The sequence below is a fragment of the Montipora foliosa genome, chromosome 3 (genome assembly GCF_036669935.1).
Source record: "Montipora foliosa isolate CH-2021 chromosome 3, ASM3666993v2, whole genome shotgun sequence".
NCBI classification, from domain to species: Eukaryota; Metazoa; Cnidaria; class Anthozoa; order Scleractinia; family Acroporidae; genus Montipora; species Montipora foliosa.
The window spans coordinates 62053946-62065513 of NC_090871.1; the positions used below are offsets into that span (position 1 = coordinate 62053946).

The following is an 11568-nucleotide window of genomic DNA, read 5'->3' on the forward strand; positions in this document are numbered from 1 at the left end:
CAATACTATCATTGCACAATGTACACTTCATGAGATCGTCTACATCCCTGCAAACAATGAAAGTTCCTTGAGCCACCCACTAAGAAAATAACAAACAGAGACGTGTTTTGACAGGAAATCATAGTATACGTGTTGTATCACCCTTGCTAGCGACCAGTGCAAACAATTAGGGGCGTGGATGTTTAAACGAAATTTCATCGTCTCGTTCCTCAATATCCCGCGTTCCTTTCCTTGGAGGCGCGCGGCGTTGGGGCTTCTTCGATCGAAATGTTTACACGAACACGGAAACGGCTCTCTGTCTTTGACGGGAAGAATTGTTTTGATTGCTACGTGACCATATCGATGTCTTAGCGGGGATAGGAATTAGTGTACGTTGGAACCGCCACACAAAATGCAATACCGACCAGTAGCATTAGCATTATTCAGTCGAGATATTGATACACTGCCAGCCAATCAAATCACAATACAACAATTGCACTCAATACAAAAAGCAAGCAACATCGTGCGACCAACAACAATTTAACAGACTCAACACAAGAAACAGCACCAGTCAACATTTGAGATCCATTAGAATCATGATCTCGTCAACAGAAGTGAGTGGATCCGCCTTCTCGCCAGTCTCAACGCCAAAGTCGCCATCCTGTGAAGTCGATGAAGAGAGAAATGTTGATATCCAGTGGAGACCTGGCAACCCCAGCCAAATGCATCTTTCTCGTCATTTCTGGTCGGTATGGGGGCCATATTCTTCCCCATTCGGGCCATCGGCAATGGATCATGTTTTGAAGCCGACAAGTCCACCCATTTGGCCTATGTGCGGCTCCTTCGGAAGTCCAGTTTATCCATCATTCTGGAAAGAACGCTTTAGTCAATTCCGATTCGCACCTTACTCTGACGAAGAGAAACCGAGCCAGTCATACATCGGTCTGATCGCTGAAGCAATTCTAAGCTCGCCAGAAGAAAAACTCATTTTGAGTGACATTTACAACTATATTCTTACTCACTACCCATACTTCAGAAACAAAGGAACTGGCTGGAGAAACAGCATTCGCCACAACCTTTCCCTGAACGATTGCTTCGTCAAAGCCGGTCGCAGTCCAAACGGGAAGGGCCATTTCTGGGCCATCAGTTCTTTGTATTACGAAGACTTTCGGCGCGGAGACTTCAGGAGAAGAAGGATCCAAAAGCGCTCCCACAAGAGCAGAAGAACGTCTAGTGAATCATCCAAAGAAGAAGTTGTTATCTGTAAAGCAGAAAGCAGCGAAGAGGTGGGAACAGGTTCCGAAGAACCAGAAGAGGTTCTGGAATGTACAGTAACTGTCAGCGATGAGCAACAGAACGAAGGAGATGAGAGCGCGTCCGAGAAAGTTGAAGTTTCTCAAGAAAAGCGCAAGTCGTTTGACATGGCAAGTTTGTTAGCTCCTGACAGAGGGCAGAGAGAAACAGGACTGGTTTTGCCCGTGTATTCCCGACCCTTTGAGGCAAGTCTTGTGTACAACTCCTACCCGATCCACTCTGGCGGATATCTTCCTCAAGCAACCGCCTATGATCGCCATCGTGGATCTGAATCAACGAAGCTCATATTTCCGTACAATTACCGTCTTGCCTGTTAATCAAGATTTATTCTCTTGTCAAGTTAGACTTTTAAAAATGGAGAAACTTCTTTGCTTTCCCTCTCTCGGTGATGAAAATCGATATTTGGTAAATTTAACGTCACCAAATCATTGCAAAGAATTTGAACAGTCAAATGACAGAATACTGTTTGTAGCCAAATGACTGGTTGCGAGTGAAACTATTAATTTATCGTTAAGATTAGATTTATCTATTATTGAATGGAATCGAAAACAAGAGCAAAGTGTAAAATATAATTAAAAAATATCGACTATGTTGAATTTGGAAATTTATTCCTGTTTTAAGGAATCCTTATGATGTATTGAGCAAATTGCTGTTCGATCTGTACACTGAGTAATTTTCTTTTATAGAGAAGATACGTTCTCCCCTATGGAAAGTTAAACAAGATATAAACGGTGGGATATACGATCAAATAATGTATCAATAAGAACAGATTTGTTAATCTACATATCGATAAGAAATAACCGCTAATAGCTTTAAATTATTTCATGAGGTGAATTAGATTTTTTCCAAGTCTATTGGCGACAAATGTATATTTTGCTGATACGTCAATTCAGTTCAGGCTTATTTAGTTTTCATTTGGCCGATTATCAACTAATCGAAACTAAGCTACAGTTTAATTTAAGGAAATGAATGATTATTTGCAAGCCCGAAATGAGCGCTAGATATATTTCGACATTATGTTTTTTCCTATAATAGTTCATAAACAAAGCTACGCCCCGCGTGAGGGCTTTCGATGAGATCTACGGAGACTTTAAGTTGGTGTGCACTTTATGCCATAATTTTAAAAAGATTGTAATGCAGATGATAATCGTCTCAGAATTTTGAATAAAGCCATAGATCGATCATTAATTGTGGTTTCCTGGTTAATGTGTTGTTTTCCCCCGCAAATTAATCACTGTTTAAAACAAACCTAGATCCTGATCTATTTCAAAGGTAAACTACTTTGAATGAGCGTTGACTTTTCATATGAGGATTTAGAAAATAAAACAACTCTGTTTGAGTCAGATTTGGCAGAAGAAGAGGTCAATATTTGTCGTACTTGTAAGCGCCTTTCAGCAACAAAATTGGAGGTAATTTTTAATTAATACTAAAAATCTCATTTGAAAGTGACACGTTTCAAGTTTTTGTGGAAAAAGCAAAGCGCCTGTCGTCGAAGGAACTGGGGTATATTCAATAAATAAAATAAAGTTTTTCCTTGGTAGTAAACAACAAAAACTAAATCACTAAGTAAAATTTATAAACAAAACAAAACTGAGCTAGCAACTACCCAAGATCCAAATAGAATCTTTAACAGACAACTACGTCATGGTGTTAAACTGGTGAAATCAAGTGCAATACGACTCAATGTGTTATTTCAAATATTTTGATTGTAATTTATACATAGAAATCTTCTGAGCTGGCAGTTGTAATATCATGAAATATTTTGCTTTCGGCATTAAGAATGATTTGTTAGATATTGTTTGTTGGCGGAGTTTAACAGAAAAAAAACACTCCAAACACACGTAATTGTAAAGTTTGCCGCCCCTACGCACTCTGTTCATGGCCTTCAGCTTGAAGAATTTTGACCATCATTTCATCATTCGAGATTTCGGTTTCAGGCAGAAACTCAGTCCATCCTTGTCCAGCCAGCGGTTGTTCTCGAGACACTTACATACTTGTGAAGAACAAAAGATGAATCGGAAGAAATGATTAATTGCAATCTACTGAAAAGAATCATTATTCCGGTTTTTATTTACATTAATTGAGTTACAACACTGAAAAGCTTTATGTGGACTTGTTGCTTATTGCCTCTTGGACGACTTTAAAATATCGTAAATTTATTTGCCAGAAAGGTAAAGTTAACGTGTCGAATCCGCTTTTGTATATATTTACGTAAATCCACGAGATGGTAAATTTTAGCACCAGTTGCGGAAAAAGAAAGTGTTTTCGAAGCATCTAGAGTAAATTACTTTGGACTTAGTATCGGGAACTTTAGTCAGGATTTCATCAATGAAAACAAAATGGCGACGATTCTGAAAATGTAGTCCAGCAACCTGCCTGATTAATTTAATTGCTAGGCTATCTGGAGCAAATCCCATTCGTTCCAACCTTGGGGAAAAGTACACATTTCTCGCAAAATTAAGTTCAAAGTGTGAGGGTATTATTAACCAATGGCCAATTAAAAAATCAGGTGCTGTTTTTACACTTGTATTAAAAATTAACTCATTCAGCTGCAAATTTTACAAGCTATTTAACTATCCCTGACACTTTCCTTGCATTTTTCTGCTGGAAAAAGCGAAGGAGCCAGTTTAAATCGAGATATCATAAAATTTTTATTGCTGTAAACGTAGTCTTTAATCTAACTGAACCACTCTGAGTCTTGGGACAAAATTGTCACTGATCCGTTTGTTTTTAAAAAGTCTTTATTCAGTTGTCTTGTATTTTGACACAAGTCGCTACCAAATTCAGTGACATTTCTACTTTATAATTATAAAGAATCTAGCTACAAGGGTGTGAATAAAATACAATGACTCCCCGCCTTCCAGGTTACTTAAATTACATTTGAAGTGTATGGTTCAGCCTCAATTGTCCTAGAAATCGACTGAGAACAAAGCGGCTTTCGCGATCCGTACAAAATTCACTTCTTGTCACAGATTTCAATCAGTTCAGATACATCCATTGTTGTCAATATAGTGTTTACGGCCCGTATTTTCTGGCAAGAATAAAGCCAGGAATGTCTCATCGTATAAGCCCTGGTGAAAGTGCACAATCTGTATCATATATCCTTTTCTGAGTCAGAGAAGTTTCAATCGAATTTTCCATCGATCGTTGTATCATACTTTCAACACGATTAAGTAAAGCTGTCATTTTCACACAGATTAAATTAACTTTTTTTATACCCAGTGCCTTTTAACTCACACAACACACAAAGATGAATCATTCCGAAGTGACAAAAAAGGCTTGTAAAAAAAGAGAATAATGCATGAATAATGGTTTCCTGGACACCTTTGATTAAAACGTGGTAATAAACAAGTTTCCTGCCGAAAGTTGATTTAACAAGCACTATTATCTCCGAGCTTCTGAAGTCTTTTATTATCCCCTGGATTCGCGAAAGACAAAAGGTGTGGAAACGGTAAAAATGAAATCAACACAGATGAAGAATCAATATTCTGAAATTGATAAAAAATAAATTTACGTTGGTGCGTCAAATTGAAACTGGAGCATTTAAGATTTCGTTATTTCAATTCACGCTGGATACATACTAAGCCTTTACAAATGTTCTAATCCTCTGTAAAATAAAGCAACCCGCATGTGGAATTATCTGTCGTCGTGAATATCCTCTATTGTAAGCCCAAGTTGGTCTCAAACTATACCTACACTGTAGTAAATAAAGGAAAGCATATATGTGAAACTTTACTTTTGTGGTCAAGTTTCGTGGACAAGCAAGCCGATTACAATCTGTTGATGGTTTTCAAAACTCCCTTAAAGACAAAAGTTTCATGGTAGAAAAATTTTCACATCAAGAAATCTGCAAGCATTAAAAAAAAGCATACTTCGCATTCATTTTTTATCCACGTCATGATTTATTTTTGTTTTGATTTTTGTTGAAATTTGTGATGTTATCTCCAAAAACAGTTGTGACATCCGATGATGTTATCGGCTGAAGTAAAACTTTGCCTCAACAACAAAAAAACTGCAGTCAAGGCTCGAGTTTATAGTGAGAGCCGAGATATTGATACCACACATGAGTCGAAGCAGCATAGAAGTCACATTTTCTGCAACTGTTAGTGAATAGGAAATTATTGTGGAAATAAAAGGCGGCCAGATAACTTTATCTAGTGGATAAGTCGCTATCCCTGAGAGTATAGAATATTCTTCGCGTTAAACATTGACAATAGTGTGCACATTAACAGATACGCGAGCAAATACTTAAATCTTTGAACAGATTGAAATTGTTGGATACCGACTTATCCACCTGATTAAGTTATATCATCCTTGAACAACTGTGGCCAGGTAGTCGAAATTCGCAATATAAAAATCAATACCGGTTCGTTGCTATAAAATCACTGCTGGTGTGAATTCTCGTATTGACTTGTACCGGATGTAATTTACCAGTTTTAAACTGCTGATAACGATTGAATGATTTCCCCAGAAAACCAAACACCAAGCAATAAAAGCAGTTTATTTGAAAAGGAAGCCTATAAAGAAACTTTATTCGAACCCTCGGCGAGAGATTTGGCGGAGCAAACCTTCCTACACGTACCAACTTCAAGTTAACAACTCTCGGATTTGGTCAAGTTGCTATCATATCCACCGAGAGTTGATTAGATGGTAGAGGTTTTACCTTTTGGAAAAATCGTAAACTGTACAGAGAACTGTACATATTAGTATTAGACGACACGCGGGTGGACAAAATTTCTAAAAATAATTGACGATTACACTTCATTTAAGAACTTTAGAACAGAGCTTCTTTTGTCAAAACTTTTTCCCCTATGAAAGATAACAAGAGACGAATGTGATAAAAAAAATGCTGGCCGTGGGAGACATCAAAAGAAAAAATCTCAACGTTGTGAGTAAGATATTTGATTTTATTTCAAAATGCCAACATCACACAATGCAAAATTCAATGTTAAAATTGTGACAGTTTATAACTTTGTTTTATGTAAAATAAAAGAATTAATTGCTTTGATATAGTTTTTGCTGAATCAAATTATTTTATCTTTACAACTGACGCGTGCGAAAACTCTTACATTACTTATAATTGTTTCGCTGTGCGTTTCTTTCAAGGTCATTGCGGCCTCTTTGAAAGATCTCGAGTCTCAACGAGACAGATGGATCGATTGCAATTTGTTCTAGTTTTGAAATATATCACCATTTAACACTACGTATATTCGCCTCGAAGGAAAAACAGCAGCAAATCGTAGTCGGAATAGCATCAAGAAGATGAACAAATAATAGAGGTGTTAAACTGTGTTATCGGCTTAGCATTACGCAACACTTGAAAATTTCCTGTTGCACGAAGCAATTAAAGGCTTTGAATGAGTCGTACCTGGCCGGCCAGCAAATGGTTTTTTTTAACACTATCTTGTAACTCGTCCTTTTCCTTTGTTCTTGAAATAATTGCTCATTGAAGAAGCGAGTACTTGGCCAGCGTATAATTCTTAAACTCAAAAACCAATATTGTTTAGTTCCACAATGCATGCACTGCCTCACAAAAATATTGTGCCTGGGAAAGTTTACTCGACCAAAATATGTCAGTCAATGAAAATTTGCTTTTCTGTTTAAAAGGAAACTGATTTATGTCACGAATTTCTAGACTTGATAAATCTTCTATTGAATATTGAATCGCTAAGTGCTTTGAGAAACAGTCGAAATTCGAAGAGTTTATGCAATACGAGATTTACGGAACGGTACTTTAAATGGCATGTTATTGAATTCTTCGGGTAATATCTGTTTCCTGTGATTTTGTAACCAGCCCGAGCGAAGATTCTTTAAATGTGCACACGACAAGTAAATGCAGTGCACAGAGATTTCAGACGAGCATAACTTCTTGAATTATCGTTAGATGTGATCAAACACTCACCGGTATAACTGAATAAATCGTCCACTCTGGCTTTACAGACAAAGGGGGTTTGTTTTCAGTCAGACAGTATTGCTTCAGCTGCTAAGAAAAACTGTTGGGAACGTGCCACGCTTGTGACATGACAATCGAAGAAGAGCTTGTGTAGCTCAGAGGTTAGGGAGCTGGCAGGAACGTTTCGATTAGCCAGCTAATGCAACGGGATGAAAACGGGCTTTATCTTCCACGGTTTGGAATCGATATCAACTAGCTCTTCCAAGCGTTGTACTGTAGATAGGCACGATGTCTTAACGTTTACTTCCGACGACTCACAAACTCTTAAGCTTTAAAACTCCATTGTATACAAAAAGGAATTCTTTACCTGTAAGGGCCTGTTTACATGACGGGAGAGCCAACTTTTTATACGTTTCTTTAGAAAACGTACTGAAGCGTTTACATTCTAAGCTGAGTAAACCGCCTTCCCAGGGCACCCTGTCTACTTGCCCGAGCTTCGCACCCTTCTAGACGGGCTATCGTTTTGCCGTGTCAACAGTTCGAACCGGGTTACCCCGGCTAACAGAAGTGAGAAAAACTTGCCGTCCTTGGGAATTGTTTCGTCGTTATCACTTACTAGTGGCATCTACTGAACGAAATGACAAATAAAGTGCAAAATAGTTTCCATAGACAAAGAAAAGCGGCCGCTAGAGGAGGAAATGATGAAGAAATTATTAAGCTACCCGCCGAAACGTTTCTTTTCTCCGCCATCTTGTTAGGTGAGTTTCATGTAAACGCTGGCTATACTTTAATCCTCCTAGCCCCGTTACTCGGTCAGCCGGGGAACCTTCCCTCCTTGAAAACAGGCCCCAACAGAACACTCTTAGCAAACTACCTTATGACGCAATGGCTTTGTTTTTCAAGATTGACTTCTTGAACAGCATTTGGGAGTATAGAAAACTCATTGGTTAACTTTTAATCTGGGATTAGAGGTAACTCGATCTTTGCAACCGCTGGCGCTGGAGGATAGCACAAAAGATACAGACATTAAAGGCAACCTTTGCTGCAGCGAAATTAACAACTTTAAACCTCAGGAAACAATATTTTTAATCAACAGTGTCTGATTTTAGTTTCAAAGAAGGCAATTTGATCTGAAATAAATGATTTTCAGAATTATCGCGCTTGTTTTTGTTTTCACATGTTCCGGGCGCTTCCATTTCGAATAATAGGTCAGTTTTGTATTCTCACAATTAGACTGGATCTAGCATGAAATGGAGGCTTAATTAATGCGAGGGAAATTACTTGCATGTGAGAGGATTGCCCTGCATTAGCCTCCATTTCATGCTCGATCCAACCCAACCGTATAAAATACGAAACTGGCCTCTATCCTGTTGTGTATCATACAAACGCGCTTTATGTCGACAATACGCCTTAAAGATGCCAGTTCAAGCTATTGTAGGATATTTTTCCTGATGGATCCAAACACTTCTTTTTGTCAAATTCACTATTTTCTCAAATCCTTTAATAGTCTGCTCTACAAGCCAGAAGGCCCATCAAGGCTGGCGCTTATCCCGGTTTCATTGGCATGAAGCGACTAGCAGTATTTCTACTCCCCCCTGGATGGGATGCCAGTCCATCGCAGGGTTACCCCCAGCATTAAATTCGCCGGTACCCATTTACACACCTGGGTGGAGAGAGGCACCGTGAGAGTAAAGTGTCTTGCCCAAGTACACAACACAATGTCCTCGGCCAGGACCCGAACCCTGATGATGCCACCGCGCCTCCCAAAGCAAAACCCATAATACATCTTGTTTACCCCCAAACTTTTGCATAATCATTGTTTGGAATCTCTCCTTGGAGAGAAATCGAAAACAATGCCTACACAAAATTTTGGGCTAGGGTCGTACCTCTTGTTGAACACTATATTCCATTAGCTGTATAGTATCGTACTTCCTATAGTTTTCTGTGCTAAATCCATTGTCATCTTTGTTCGTTCTATTCTTCTTTTGGCTGATCCTGAAGCTCGTTCAATGGGGTATGACACGATCCAAATTTGGGGGGTAAACAAAGTGTCTTACGGGATTTCACAAAGTAGAGAATAAATTAAATCCCAAACATCGTTTCCTCTAATTCAAGGAATACAGGATCCCTTTAACGGAAACTTATTCACATCAACATGTAAGGCCGATTTGTTAAAATTAACTGAAAAACAGTTAGGCAAGCAAATCGACCTCTTGTAAGCCCGTCGGGTTAAGGCCGGGGGGGGGTGGGGGTCTGAAATAGAGTATCAATTTTGACCATTTTGGTCTGAAATAGGGTATGATTTGTGCACTCTAGTCTTGAATTGGGTATGTCTTTTAGACGAAGCTACTTCTTCATCATTAGGCGATAAAACCATTTCCAAATGTTTACGCCAACCGTGTATCTTACGTAATAAAATCGTATAAACATTGCCTTTAAGATTGGTCTGACCTAGGGAACTGATTGTAAGACGGGTTTGAAATAGGGTATTGATTTAAGGGTCAGTCTGAAATAGGGTATCAAATTTGTTATCAGGTCTGAAATAGGGTAGGGAAATCACAGATTTTGGTCTGAAATAGGGTAAGGGTTTTAGGAAGCCTGCCGCACACACCCATCCAATTTTTCTGGAAGTACCTCCCCCCCCCCCCCCCTAACTTCCTTCCGGGCTTGTAAGATGCCAGTAGCATTTAACCAAGAGCCAGCTTTCAATCCGTTTGCGAATGTGAGGAGGTCTGTGTTTGTATTTTACTTCCTCGTCAAGATAATTTGTTTAGGTGACCAACTTCAAGAAGTATCTCTTTGTGATTTTTTTAAAACTTCATTTTCCCAGTCTCCAACTGAGATAAGGACACAGTTTACACGCCGGACAGCTTCACTCAAATCACCAGATTTTAACGCGATCGACTTTAATTAAGATGATAGTAGGTCATATGATCAAGCTGACCAGCGCACGATACGATCACAGGTTTTTGTCGTGACGGAAAACGAAACCCGAAAAATCTTCTTGATTTTTAAGAGTCTTTGGAGCCCTCACAGCTACCTCCCACCTGACACTGGACATGAGCGGTGGTTGAGCGGACCAGGGGAACTGGAGACGAGAATTTAGTGGCAATGTTACAAATGCGTCAAGCATATTTATAACACAGTAAGCAATTGAGTTTCGAGGTCCGATAATAACAGGGAAGTCAGTACCCACTTTCTCTTTCCCACGTGTTCGTAAATAGCAGAAATAAATCAGATATATTTAGCGTTTCAAAGCAACAGATTTGTTTATCGCGTAACCATAATTGCCGCAAACCCAATAGCGTTTTAACCCTGATAAATGTTTACCAATAGTATCACTATATTTAGCCAGAGTAAGGGTCTGTGTACGTCAAACGTGCCCAGTTTGGATGTGAAATACTCACTCACAATATTTTAAATCAAAAATAGCTGAAGCAGCGGCAACTTGTAACTGATGTTTTTTTAACAGATTATTGGAAAATATATAAGATGAATAAATAATAACCTTGTGCATGGAGGGTAATTTTCGCCTTAATCATGGAGACAATAGAGGATTCTTTGCTGACGTCATTAATTGTTTAGTGGCGTTTTGTTTCATTAACATACGAGTTTGCTCACAAAAGTCATCATGCCATTTATATCAAAGGTAAAAGAACTGTTAAACTTAGTTAATTCTCCAATTTTAAGCCTTTTAGCTTTGATAACAAACCAGTTGTATCGTCATCCAGAACTGATAAGTCCTTTGGTGAAAAATTCAAGGCGATAATAATGCCAAATATTCAAACCATCATCTGGTATCTCCAGTTCAAATTTTCAGATATAGCTTATTATCAACATCTACATGTTCCAGCACACGGCAAGGCGTTCTTTCACTTATGGCTGTTTCTGCTTAGGTCGCCTCATACAGAGGCATCCCTACGAAGCCGGCCATCTGCTGGAGAGAAAAGGACACCACAACACCAGGGAATTCATCCCCTACTCTTCTTAAATAGTGCATGTGTGGGTTCTTTAACGCCCCACAGGGAACTTACCAACATAGAAGATATTTGTGAGACCGAGCCTTTGCAGATGAAATTACAAAGGCAGCAGTTTCTCCTCAGTTATTTTAAGATCCTGAGAGTTGATCCGGCCGAGGTTCGAACATGCGGCCTCTCGCATGACAGCCCCATGCTCAACCAACTGAGCCACCGATGCAATGCAATGCTCTTCCGGCGTTCAGTAATTCATTATTGACTGACTGATTAGAAAACGATAGCCGTGTGCTAATGGCGGCAAAAACGTAAACAAAGATTCCCATATTTCCTGCGATAGAATGATATCTGCAATCTTAAAAGTTGGCTTCAGTAGGACTTCAATCTTTCCTCGGTAGACGTAAAAAC

At 39.0% G+C, this 11568-nt stretch overlaps 1 protein-coding gene across 1 annotated transcript; it reads left to right on the forward strand.

Moving 5' to 3' along the window:
- Nucleotides 1-216: 216 nt before the first annotated feature.
- LOC137997886 (forkhead box protein Q1-like) lies at nucleotides 217-2481 on the forward strand. The gene has a single exon (XM_068844206.1). It carries the CDS (start codon nucleotides 576-578, stop codon nucleotides 1608-1610), a length of 1035 nt encoding a protein of 344 aa, XP_068700307.1. The 5' UTR covers nucleotides 217-575; the 3' UTR covers nucleotides 1611-2481.
- Nucleotides 2482-11568: the final 9087 nt, after the last annotated feature.

What these genes read in the sequence shown, in the direction of transcription:
- LOC137997886 (XM_068844206.1), top strand. Translation starts at nt 576, where the DNA reads ATGATCTCGTCAACAGAAGTGAGTGGATCCGCCTTCTCGCCAGTCTCA.